The sequence below is a fragment of the Anomaloglossus baeobatrachus genome, chromosome 3 (assembly GCF_048569485.1).
Source record: "Anomaloglossus baeobatrachus isolate aAnoBae1 chromosome 3, aAnoBae1.hap1, whole genome shotgun sequence".
NCBI lineage: Eukaryota > Metazoa > Chordata > Amphibia > Anura > Aromobatidae > Anomaloglossus > Anomaloglossus baeobatrachus.
The window spans coordinates 394,968,987-394,981,243 of NC_134355.1; the positions used below are offsets into that span (position 1 = coordinate 394,968,987).

The 12,257-nt window shown below is 53.1% G+C and overlaps 1 protein-coding gene across 2 annotated transcripts in view; it reads left to right on the plus strand.

Annotated features, from left to right (window-relative positions):
- Positions 1-12,257, plus strand: part of LMBRD1 (LMBR1 domain containing 1) — a 298,140-nt gene that overhangs the window by 123,783 nt on the left and 162,100 nt on the right. For both annotated transcript variants that reach the window (XM_075338441.1, XM_075338442.1), the window contains one exon: positions 1,493-1,581. In XM_075338441.1, the coding sequence (XP_075194556.1) occupies positions 1,493-1,581 (89 nt within the window). The remainder of the gene's footprint in view (positions 1-1,492; positions 1,582-12,257) is intronic.

Below are 12,257 nucleotides of genomic sequence, written 5' to 3' on the forward strand. Positions count from 1 at the left end.
GGCAAGAAAAAAACTGAAATCCCTACAAAGCACTAGACTTTGAGTGGCTTTATTATTATTATTATTATTATTAATAATAATAATAATATTTTTTGTTAAGATTTCTTCTATAAAATACCGTATTTCAAAATTGTAATAATTCTGGGTAAGCAGTAGTACTTGTTTTTTTTTTTTTTTTTTCGTTTTTTTTTCTTTGTAGGCTTTGGATCAGTGGTAGGCAACTCTTATTTAATTTATTTAATTTTCGATATTTATTATTTTTATTTATTTTTATTTTCAGTCATTGACAAAGGCCAGAATCTGGGCCGAAACGTCTCATGCACGAAGACCGAATGTTTAATAAATTTTCCAAGTTTTTCACTTTAATCTGGGGGTGCCTCTTTTCTATTATTATCACAATAATTAAGCATTTTTTCATACTTCAATCTACCTAATCCCTTTACACGAAAAGAAGGGTCAGTCATCTGTACAAAATTATTGTTTTGCGTTATGAAAAAAAAACCAAAACCTTTGTAGGTAGGGGCTGAAGAACGCTAAAGCAGCCCTGTCTTCTGGAAATTCAATAAAACTAAAAATATGAAGCAAAAAATGTATTTCCATTGTGAATTCAAGCTTCGTTATTCTTTTTCCTCAAAAAACATTTTCCCGTAAATGCCAAATGTTAGTTGATAGGTATAACACCTTATGTAGTCTTCTTTATTAAAACAGAGAATTACACTTTTTCTCATAGGAAAACCTAGAAAAAAAACACATACAAAGAAAGTAATAAAGTATACTTTGGTATTAGCAAAAATAAACAAACAAAAACAATGTCCCAAAAGCAAATCAACAAAACTGCATTAATGAACAGTACAGGGGAATTTAAAGAAAACTTGTAAAATAGCTTACTATATCTGAGAAATCCTTTTTTTTTTTTTTTTTTCTCCACTGATGAGTCACATCTTCCCCCACTTGTGAGCCATTTCTTCACTTTTGTTCCCAGCGGTTTTGACATTAATGGCTGTGTTCAGTTATTTAGAGGGCACACCAAATTTACACTGGTATACAAGCTGTACACTGACTACTTTACACTGTATCACAGTGTCATATCTTCAGTGTTGTCTCATGAAAAGATACAATGATATTTACAAAAACGTGAGGGGTGTACTCTTTTTTGTGATATACTGTACATACATTACAAAATGGCTTTTTTGCTATCAAATGTGTAGTTATTAGCTGTGATGCTAAACCAAAATATCTGTTGCAAACAACCTGTGCAATGTAGAGAGCAAAGAAATTGATAAGTATTTCCTGGTAAATCTTCCATTCTAATAGTTACTTGGTGCTTTTCTTGTTTTTTTGTCAGTTTGTGTTATCGAATAGTATATCTGCTTGTATTTAGTGATAAATCTGGTATGTGTCTTCTTTTAGCTTTTTTTTTTCCTTTTTCTTTTCTACAAAAAAAGGAAACAAAGCTCTTACTGCCATATATAATTATTGATTTTGTTTTTAGTGCATTTGCACCACTGGATATTCCTTCAGGCAAAAACATCTCAGAGTTTGATAAAATCAAGATTCTCTTTCAAGAGCTTGGTAGCAGTTGTAAGTATTTTTGCTACTTTCATCAAATTTATTATTCATTTCATTGTTAATAGCTTATTGCTTGTCAGATATTATTCTTTCTTTTGTTCACTAATGTAATTTTCCTAACAAATATTGGACACCCAGTAATGGCTGGACTTCCTTGCTAGTAACCTTCAGCCTAGGCCATAGGCTACCTTAGATATTGTCTGTAACTACTCACTCGGCAGTGTTGGTTGCAGCTGAGTATTTTATGGAGTTAGGAGATAAAACCTGAGCATCACTGTCTCCCTTCCCTGTCCTGATGAGGCCTTTCCTTCCTGCAAGACCACCTGTTTTCATGAGGTGCTGACAGTGACCATAGTCATTGGACACGTCAATATCACTTCTTATTCCACCAACACCATATAGCAGGGGTGGGGAACCTCCGGCCCGCGGGCCGCATGCGGCCCGCCATGACCTTTTATGTGGCCCCCGGGCAGATTCCCGAGGGAGGCAGTGCTGGTGCTGTCACCGCAGTTTGCTGCCGCCGGCCCTTTAAATCCACACATTGCTGTTTGTGCTGCAATGTGTTCTCCCGTCGGCCAGTGCCAATTGTGGGCGAGTCCACAGCAGCCTCACAGCTTCTAGCCTTGTGTATCCGCCCCCTGCCCTCCGGAGATCAGTGCCTGCCTTCTCCTTCTGATGCAGTGTCCGGCTCCTGCACTCCGATAATGTGAGTGCAATGCTGCTGTGAGTCCAGCGCCGACCCTCTGCTGCTATGTGCCCTGTCCAATGCTTTGTGCCTCCCCACACCAGTTCTGTAAACCCTCTCCCCCAGAGTTGCATGAAACTCTCAGCGCAGTGTGGCCCCCAATGTCCTGTGTGCACCCCTCCCCCAGTCCTGTGTGCAGCCCCCCAATGTCCTGTGTGCAGCCCATCACCCAGTAGTCCTGTTTGCACCCCTCCAATCCTGTGTGCACCCCTCCCCCAGTCCTGTGTGCAGCCCCCCAATGTCCTGTGTGCACCCCCACACAATCCTATGTGCAGCCCATCACCCAGTCCTGTGTGCACCCCCCAGTCCTGTGTGCACCCCCCCCAGTCCTGTGTGCACCCCCCCCAGTCCTGTGTGCACCCCCCCCAGTCCTGTGTGCACCCCCCCCAGTCCTGTGTGCAGCCCCCCCAGTCCTGTGTGCAGCCCCCCCAGTCCTGTGTGCAGCCCCCCCAGTCCTGTGTGCAGCCCCCCCAGTCCTGTGTGCAGCCCCCCCAGTCCTGTGTGCAGCCCCCCCAGTCCTGTGTGCAGCCCCCCCAGTCCTGTGTGCAGCCCCCCCAGTCCTGTGTGCAGCCCCCCCAGTCCTGTGTGCAGCCCCCCCAGTCCTGTGTGCTGCCCCCCCAGTCCTGTGTGCTGCCCCCCCAGTCCTGTGTGCAGCCCCCCCAGTCGTGTGTGCAGCCCCCCCCAGTCGTGTGTGCAGCCCTCCCCAGTGATGTCTGTGCCTCCCCCCCCAGTGATGTCTGTGCCTCCCCCCCAGTGATGTCTGTGCCTCCCCCCAGTGATGTCTGTGCCTCCCCCCAGTGATGTCTGTGCCTCCCCCCCAGTGATGTCTGTGCCTCCCCCCAGTGATGTCTGTGCCTCCCTCCAGTGATGTCTGTGCCTCCCTCCAGTGATGTCTGTGTCTCCCCCCCAGTGATGTCTGTGCCTCCCCCCCAGTGATGTCTGTGCCTCCCCCCCAGTGATGTCTGTGCCTCCCCCCCAGTGATGTCTGTGCCTCCCCCCCAGTGATGTCTGTGCCTCCCCCCCAGTGATGTCTGTGCCTCCCCCCAGTGATGTCTGTGCCCCCCCCCAGTGATGTCTGTGCCCCCCCCAGTGATGTCTGTGCCTCCCCCCAGTGATGTCTGTGCCTCCCCCCAGTGATGTCTGTGCCTCCCCCCAGTGATGTCTGTGCCTCCCCCCAGTGATGTCTGTGCCTACCCACAGTGATGTCTGTGCCCTCAGCCCCTCCAGTGGTGTCTGTGCCTCCAGCCCCTCCAGTGGTGTCTGTGCCCCCAGCCCCGCGTGTGGTGTCTGTGCCCCCAGCCCCGCGTGTGGTGTCTGTGCCCCCAGCCCCATGCCCCCAGTTAATTAATTGCTTCACCAAATATAGCAGGCTCATTTAAACATTGATAATTTTGTGCGGCCCCCGAAGGTTGGTAGAAATTTCCAAATGGCCCCCCGACAGAAAAAAGGTTCCCCACCCCTGCCATATAGTAAAGAGGATGTGTGCCGCAAAAGGTAGACCTCGAATGCCATGGTGGCGGGTACAAGTGGTGATGTGATCGTACCGGGTATGAGCGACAGGCTTTTGTGATGGAGGTTAAAAAAAGAAAAATAAAATAAAGAGATTTTGACACCAGTTGGGATGTTGAGCTTTGGTATGGCTAGACACTGCTGAAGGTCTCCAGGAGTTAGGTGGTGATGCAGAGTGCCAAAGGGTTGTCCCCTCATCCCCCCAACTAGGGCTGGTTCCTGGGGATGTTGAAGTAGGGATGGCGCAGCAGAGAGTAATTCAGCCAGAGAGAGAACAAGGAGCTTTTACCTTTTACTGGAGCTATGCAAAATATTCCAGAACATTTCTCACCTCTTCACAATAATGGTGGATCATCCTGCCCCAATGAGAGTTTGATTTCTCTGCTGTGCGGTCGTAGTGTGGTCCTCCTGCCGCTACTTCCCTACTTGGGGATGGGTGTACTAGAATCCTGGGATTTCCAAGACAAGAGAACTCTGGATCTGTAATCCCTTCCGGCGAGCAGGCGACTTGAATCCTAAAGGAAAAATCCCTTTTTCTTCCAGAAGTTTCCAGACTCAAACGTGTCAATTCACTGCTCCCTATAAATAGACTAATAGTACTCTCTCAGCTTGCCACTGATTTTGGAAGTCCTGGTGACCTAGGAACTGATACAATGCCAATGTGTAGCTGGCCCCTCCAGAGGTTTTAGCAGTCGCCTCAGGACAGGACCGTCTCCATATTACACTCCTCACTTCACCTCACACCGACTTCAGCTATAACTGTCTCTGAATTTACTTCACACCTAACCTCCTCCCTTTCTCCTTCTAGTGTGCACACTCAAGCTACGTTTTGTCTATCAAGTGAACAGCCCCAGTAAGGGAGTGTAGGCAAATGTGTGTTTGTACCGTGTTTCCCCGATAGTAAGACACCCCCGATAGTAAGACGTAGTGGGAGTTTTGGGGGGGTCGGCTAATGTAAGACGTACCCCGAAAGTAAGACAGTAAACGGAAAGCTTTATTTTTTTTTTTCTTCTTCTTTACAGTACCGGCCGAGCGCCCAGCTGAGCGCCCTGACACGCCGGCAGCCGAGCGCTCAGCTGAGCGCCCTGACATGCCGGCGGCCGAGCGCCCAGTTCTTCTTTACAGTACCGGCCGAGCACTCAGCTGGGCACCCTGACATGCCAGTGGCCGAGCACCCAGTTCTTCTTTACAGTACCAGCTGAGCGCCCAGCTTAGCGCCCTGACACGCCGGCGGCCGAGCGCTCAGCTGAGCGCCCTGACACGCCGGCGGCCGAGCGCTCAGCTGAGCGCCCTGACATGCCGGCGGCCGAGCGCTCAGCTGAGCGCCCTGACATGCCGGCGGCCGAGCGCTCAGTTGAGCGCCCTGACATGCCGGCGGCCGAGCGCTCAGCTGAGCGCCCTGACATGCCGGCGGCCGAGCGCTCAGCTGAAAGCCGTCACATGCCGGCGATCGGGCGCCCAGCCGAGCGCTCTGACACGCCGGCGGCCGAGCGCCCAGCTGAGCGCCCTGACATGCCGGCGGCTGAACGCCCAGTTCTTCTTTACAGTACCGGCCGAGCGCCCAGCTGAGCACCCTGACACGCCGGCCGCCGAGCGCTCAGCTGAGCGCCCTGACATGCCGGCGGCTGAGCGCTCAGCTGAGAGCCGTCACATGCCGGCGGTCGGGCGCCCAGCTGAGCGCCCTGACATGCCGGCGGCTGAGCGCCCTGACATGCCGGTGGCCGAGTGCCCAGCTGAGCGCCCTGACATGCCGGCGGCCGAGCGCTCAGCTGAGAGCCGTCACATGCTGGCGGTCGGGCGCCCAGCCGAGCGCCCTGACATGCCGGCGGCCGAGCGCTCAGCTGAGTGCCCTGACATGCCGGCGGTCGGGCGCCCAGCTGAGAGCCGTCACATGTTGGCGGTCAGGCGCCCAGCTGAGTGCCCTGACATGCCGGCGGGCCGAGCGCCCAGCTGAGCGCCCTGACATGCCGGCGGCCGAGCGTCCAGCTGAGCGCCCTGACACGCCAGCGGCCGAGCGCTCAGCTGAGTGCCCTGACATGCAGGTGGCCGAGCTGAGAGCTGTCACATGGCGGTCGGGCGCTCAGCCGAACGCTCGGCCACTGAGACATGTTGCAGTAATGTTGTCCGTGGTCCATCAGGACCACGGACAACATACAAAAACACGCAGCCTCAGTGCCCTCATGTGCAGCAATCGCGGCAAGTCCCCATACGGTACATTGCATGGAGACTTGCTGCGATTGCTGTGGGATTTTTTTCCAATATAAGACATACCCCGAAAGTAAGAGATAGTGGGACTTTTGGGAGTAAAAAGAATGTAAGACACTGTCTTACTTTCGGGGAAACATGGTATGTAGTGAACAGCAAAGATAGAAGGATTTTTGTGTACTCACCGTAAAATCTCTTTCTCTGAGTCTTCATTGGGGGACACAGGACCATGGGTTATGCTGCTGTCACTAGGAGGCTGACACTAAGTAAACAGAAAAAGTTAGCTCCTCCTCAGCAGTATAACCCCTGAGCCGGAGGCGGGCTCAATCAGTTTAGTGCACAAGCAGTAGGAGGAGAATCAACCATTCTGGATAATACAGATAAAAACTATGAATAATAGTCGTGTGACCAGTGGCCTGGGAAATAGCCACTGAGGTAACCGACAGGTAATATATATACCAAATACCACAAGCAGGGTGGGTGCTGTGTCCCCCAATGAAGACTCAGAGAAAGAGATTTTACGGTGAGTACACAAAAATCCTTCTTTCTCTATCGTTTCATTGGGGGACACAGGACCATGGGACGTCCAAAAGCAGTCCCTGGGTGGGAAGAAAAACCATCACCGGAGATAGGAAGGCAACCGCTTCCCCGTCGGGCTTGCGCCAGACTTACAAGCCCTTACGTTGTTACAGGTGTGTCACTGCCACCCGCAAACCCTACTCCAAAGTTGGCCGTTGCCGAAGCTTGGGCGTGAGCCTGGTAGGAACTAGTAAAGGCATGCCGACTAGATCGGGTGGCGGCCCAGGGAACCTGGACGGACGACATCTGGAGTCCAATCGTCCAAAGGGGTACCCCTTGCTCGGTAGACCGCGGCGGAAGTCCGCCCTTCATGCGATAGTCTTCACATATGGAGTAATAGATCCATGTGAAAAATCTGGCCCCTGGCGCCGAAGGTGGACTGGTTGTCGGTATAACCGAACAGGGTGTCCTGCAGACATGCAAGACTGAGGGCTCATACCAGTTCTGGAACGAACTAGGCCCCTTTCCGGCTGAGAGAGGAGACTAGAACCGAAAACCGAATACTAAACACCTCTTCTGGAAGGAAACAGCGAGCTGCCTTGGACAGAAACGACGAGTTCTGGCCGGAGCCTCCCCTTGTCCTGCTGGAGGCGCTGGAAAAACAAAAAGGGGGGAAGAACGACAAGAGGGCTGTCCGCCCTGATGCTGTCTGTAACAACGAGATGGCCACGAGGAGCCCACCTAACAAAAAACAGGTGGGGCCGGGAAAAAAGGGGGTACTTTGAACGAACCCCCCACTGGAAAAAAGAACCCACGTTCTTAGGGAACGATGAAACAGCCGAGCCAGATGGACGCTTCTCTGAGCGAAGGCTCTGATTGGAGGACGGAAGTGAAAAGACTCCGAAAAAAAAATCGAAGCGAAATGGGCCGACACCTGGCCGATACGGGGACGCGCGGGAGGGCCGCATTCGGATCTGACTGGAAGAATGCCAGCAAAAAGGAGGGAAGATGTGGTCCTCACCCACCGGGGGAGCTCTTTCCTAGTGGAAATAGATCCTGGAGGAAACTGGATTCTCGGCCCTCCACGTTGTCTGTAATCCTCTTGCCAACAGACCTGACCGTTGCAGTACCCGTGATCCACTGGTGAGGCCGTCGAACTTGGGACCTTTGAGTCCTGGTAGAGGAGAGGGGCCCCGACACGGAGAACTTGGCGGTCGAGAAGGAGCCCCGGGGCCTTCGTGAGGAGTTGAGTAGGCTATGCGAACTATGCTCGCCTGGGTCACTCCAGAGGCATCGATGCCTTGGTCCATCCTGAGAACCCTCGAGATCATGGGAAGATGCAGGAGAACCTGAACAGGCTACTGACCGGTCGAGGGTGTCGTCACCTAGTCCAGAGCAGGTGGTACACTCGAAGCACTATTGACTTGAAAATTGGAACGGGAGAACAATAAGTCCACGACTGGAGGTCTTCCCTCGCCCGTGAACTGACTGGTGACTTCCCTGTTGAGGAGCTCTTTCCCCAAGGGAGGTTTTTCCTACCGAAAAAATCGGCCGTCCCAAACGTCCATGCCGGGGATGGACTGCCGAGATTAGCGAGTTAATGGACCCGTCCCAGGGCAAAAACTTCTTGGCCTCTTCCTTTGCCATGACACTCTCTGTGTCTACCTGGCGGATGATGCACGTCACCGCTGTGGTATGGTCTGACTGGAACCTGACTGGGCAAGGCCCGACCCAGAGAAGAATTGTAGCCGTGCTAACCGGATGACTCTGGCTTCCGGAATGTTGAAGGGAAAACAAAGCTCTAGGGCTGTCCCTCGGGACCGTGCCGAGGAAAAAAGTGGGGGTAGCATACCCCAGCACGGGAGACTGGTGACGGTTGATAATATCCTCCAGCGGAGGGAAGGGAAGCTTCTCAAGGGACGATTACGAAGACTGGTCCGCTATGAGAAGATTGGCGGATCAACCGTGGAGACGGAACCCTCTTTGTCTCCGATCTTCAGTTTGGTCCACTGGAGAGAGAAGGATGAAATCTGGTACGTGCACCGTCACTATCGCCTGCACAGGCTGCCGAGGTCTCGCATAGCCAAAACGGGAGCGGGTGGCAAGGGTACGCGGGACTCTGTGCCAGGAAGGAAAACTATTCCTGCGTGAGGAGTAGCTACCCCTGACCGGGCTCGAAAAAACCATGCCTAAGGGATGATGGACCGAGCCGGGGTCTGGGAGGACTCGTTCCGGTATCTCAGCTACCCTAGTAGCGGAAAGTGAATGTGACGGTCTAAACCTCAAGCAAGGAATCTTGAAGGGAGAACCCTGGGCCTCCCGGCCGTACTTGGGCGTAGAGAACCTGGCAGCCCTGTAGAGTAGGGTGCGCAGGGACAGAGGTCCCTGCCAGCGCTCTTACAAAAAACTGGAACGGTCCCCTGCCACGCAAGGCGGAGGGACTGTTGGAGGGAAGGAGGCTTCCTGACGAGAGCGGCGTGAACGGGCTGGGACCTAGTGTGAGGGAACGATCCTGATGCCTCTGGGTCGATGCAGGGAAAGGGATGAACCCTTCCCTTACGTAGTCTAGGGGAGAGAAGTACTCTACCCTGACGTAGCCAAGGGGGGCCACTGAACTCGCCTATCTTCAGAGGGGCGTTCCCTAAAGTCGGAAGGGAAGTCAGTGACCTCCTAGATGCCGAATCTGCGTTCCTGATCCCTAGTCAGAGGTCTCGACGGGTGGACCCACTGATGGTAGAGGCTCAGGCCGAGCGGCAGGCAGGCCCCAGGTATGTGAAGAGAGGGTACTCACTGAAGATGATAACCAGTCCTGGGACGGCATAGGTGGAACTTGGTCCGCTGCGTATGGAGTTCGCTGATTCTCTGAAGGACGCCACGTTCGGGACGAGAATCCCGGAGGAACACAGACGGGTCGACTACGGGGTGGGGTGCCCCTTTCCATTTGGAGCCCCTTTTCTAGAAGGGGTAATGACAATAAAAGGACTTACCACTGTTAAAAATTGAGGCCTGGGATTATCCGTGAAAACGCAGTCACACGGCGAACTGTATTCCAATGAAACCGCAGGGGCCTGCCCTCTTCGTCTCTGCAAGGTGACTGCCCCCTCTCTCCAGAGCCCTTCGGGGGAATGATAATGACAAAAACACACGACTTACCGCTGGTAACCGCCGTGTCTGGTAGATGTCTGTGATCCAAGACTCCAGTGTAGCATGGCCATACTCTCCGAACACTCCTTTGGAGAAGGGAATAATGACAATGACATGGCTTACCGCTGGTAAACGTCGTGACCGGTGGTTATCTGTGAACACACGGTAACTCGGCGAACTCCGGATGTCCCCCGAGCCCATCAAGGGTCTGCTCCAAACGCCCTAAAGGAGACCTGGGTGCACGGAGAGAAGAGGGGCTGACCGTAGCCTTACGGCTTGACTCACCGTTTCTAGCATGCTATACGTCCTGCGCCAAAACATCCAGGCCCTGCTCGGAGTCCAGCGTAGATGGAAAGCCTGGGCCAACACCCGAGGGGTCGTAAGACTACCGTAGGAAGGGCAGTCTAGACCTGGGGAATAAGGTGGAAACACTGGGGGGCCACGAAAGACGAGACCTGGCGGGACCGCTTCTAGCCTAGGAAAAAGGTCCCTGGTACGGGACCCGTCTCCCCGAGGGAATGGCGCCGTTCTGTGGATGGTATGAGCAAGCGTCGGCGGGGGACGCAGCGCATGTGCACGAACCCGAGGGACGTCAGCGAGGGAATATATGGCCTGAAACAGGGCGTTAACCAGCCGGCAGGGGCGAGATACTGTGGCGAGCGGTGCCAGGGACTGCGGTAGCTGTCAACACCAATCTGCCATTATGTGCGAAAAATTACCGTTAAGGGAAACGCAAACTTGAGGTACCGGTCCCAAATAACTAAAAAACTCAGCTCTGAGAGCTCTATAGACTAACCCTATTGGGATGTGTCTTGAGCAAAGCCCGGAAAGGCACCTGAAGGGTTAAAAAATCTAATGTACAAAACGCAAACCCTGAGTAAAAGAAAAACCCCACTGTATTTAATAATCCTTGAAAACTTGGGTCTATTTTCCCCTGATATACTGGCTGCTGCAGCGTCAGCAAACCGCATACCAGGAGTTTGACATAATCCTCTCTTTTTTTTTTTTTTTCAATGAACGCTGAGGAGGCTGGAGGCGGGCCCAGGAGAGCGGGAAAAAACATCCACCGCCCCCACTGTGATGCGTGGGGCTGAGCGGAGGGCGGGGACGGAGCGGCCGGCGGCCAATCACGATTCGGCAGGGGGCGGGCCTGTGACGCCGGAGACAGGGCCGAAGCCGGGGCCTAAATTTTGAGGCAGCCGGCGCATATGAATCTAGAGACCGCGGTTCTACTTGCGGGAGCGGCGGCGCGGCAGCTGGTACCGGCCGAGCACTGCAGGTGTGGAGAGGAGTCCAGCGCCGGATGAAGACGCGGCTGGGGCGCCCGGTGAGTAGGCCCGGACTGGGGCCTAAATTAGAAACAGCCGGCGCAGGGAAAGGTAGAGACCGACGGTCCTACCTGCGGGAGCGGCAGCGCGCAGCAATGTCCGGGCACCGGCCGAGGTGCTCGGTGACTGTGAGTAGGCCCGGACCGGGGCCTATATCTTGTAGCCGCCCGGGAGAAGGTAGGGGGAGTGTCCTACCTGGTCGGCGGCGCCGCATCTGGCAGTGTGCAGGCGTGGAGCTCTGCACCTGTGTCCGTGTGCTCCGCACACCGGAGGGCTGGCTGCGGGCCGCAGAAGAAGAAGAGGCAGGCAGGCAGGGAGATGGACGCCGGTGAGGGTAGGGAGCCCCTCTGTAGTGAGGCAGCGCTGCGGGCCCGATCATCATCCAGACGCGCTGCGAGGTCCAGTCCCTGCTGTATGCCCCTTGCACCCTTTGGGGTGATACCGCAGAGTGAATAGGGGGTGCCCCGTAAGGATTAGCTCCGCGTGCCAACCCGGGAGTGGTACCGTGGAATTGGACGGGGGAGAGGGCCCGGCAAGTCAAGCTTCTGCGACCCAGGGGAGTGGTACCCACACGGGCTGCGAGAGCTGAGGTAGAGAAAACGATACCTGCAGAAAAAGAAAAATCCAACAGATGAGAGCGACGAGCGTCGCCGAGAGAAAAATGAAAAAATATACGCAAAAAAACAAGTGGCTGAAGGGGGCCCAGTCGGCCCACATCAGCCTCCTACGACACTAAGCAAAAAACTGATTGAGCCCGCCTCCGGCTCAGGGGTTATACTGCTGAGGAGGAGCTAACTTTTTCTGTTTACTTAGTGTCAGCCTCCTAGTGACAGCAGCATAACCCATGGTCCTGTGTCCCCCAATGAAACGATAGAGAAAGCCAAATTTATTAAACTTGGCAGTACATTTTTATACATATTGTAGCTATTATTACATTTTATACAAATGTAGCTTTTATTTGTAGTGACTCAGGCACAGGACACCACAGATGTACCTAATATTTAATTTGTGGGGTTTGTAATGTTTGATGGGGCTACTTGCCCAGGAGAAAGAAATAATAATGAATTTATGATGAGGCTTCCCAGATTTTTCTTACTGGGTTTTATTACTTTTGCATAAGGTGGTGGTGGCTGTCCATTAAGTGCCATTATCCTGCACATGTGAAAAGCGTTAGATACATACAACATATATGTTGTATGTATCTAAAATAATCAAACTTAAAGATTGGTGACTGACAT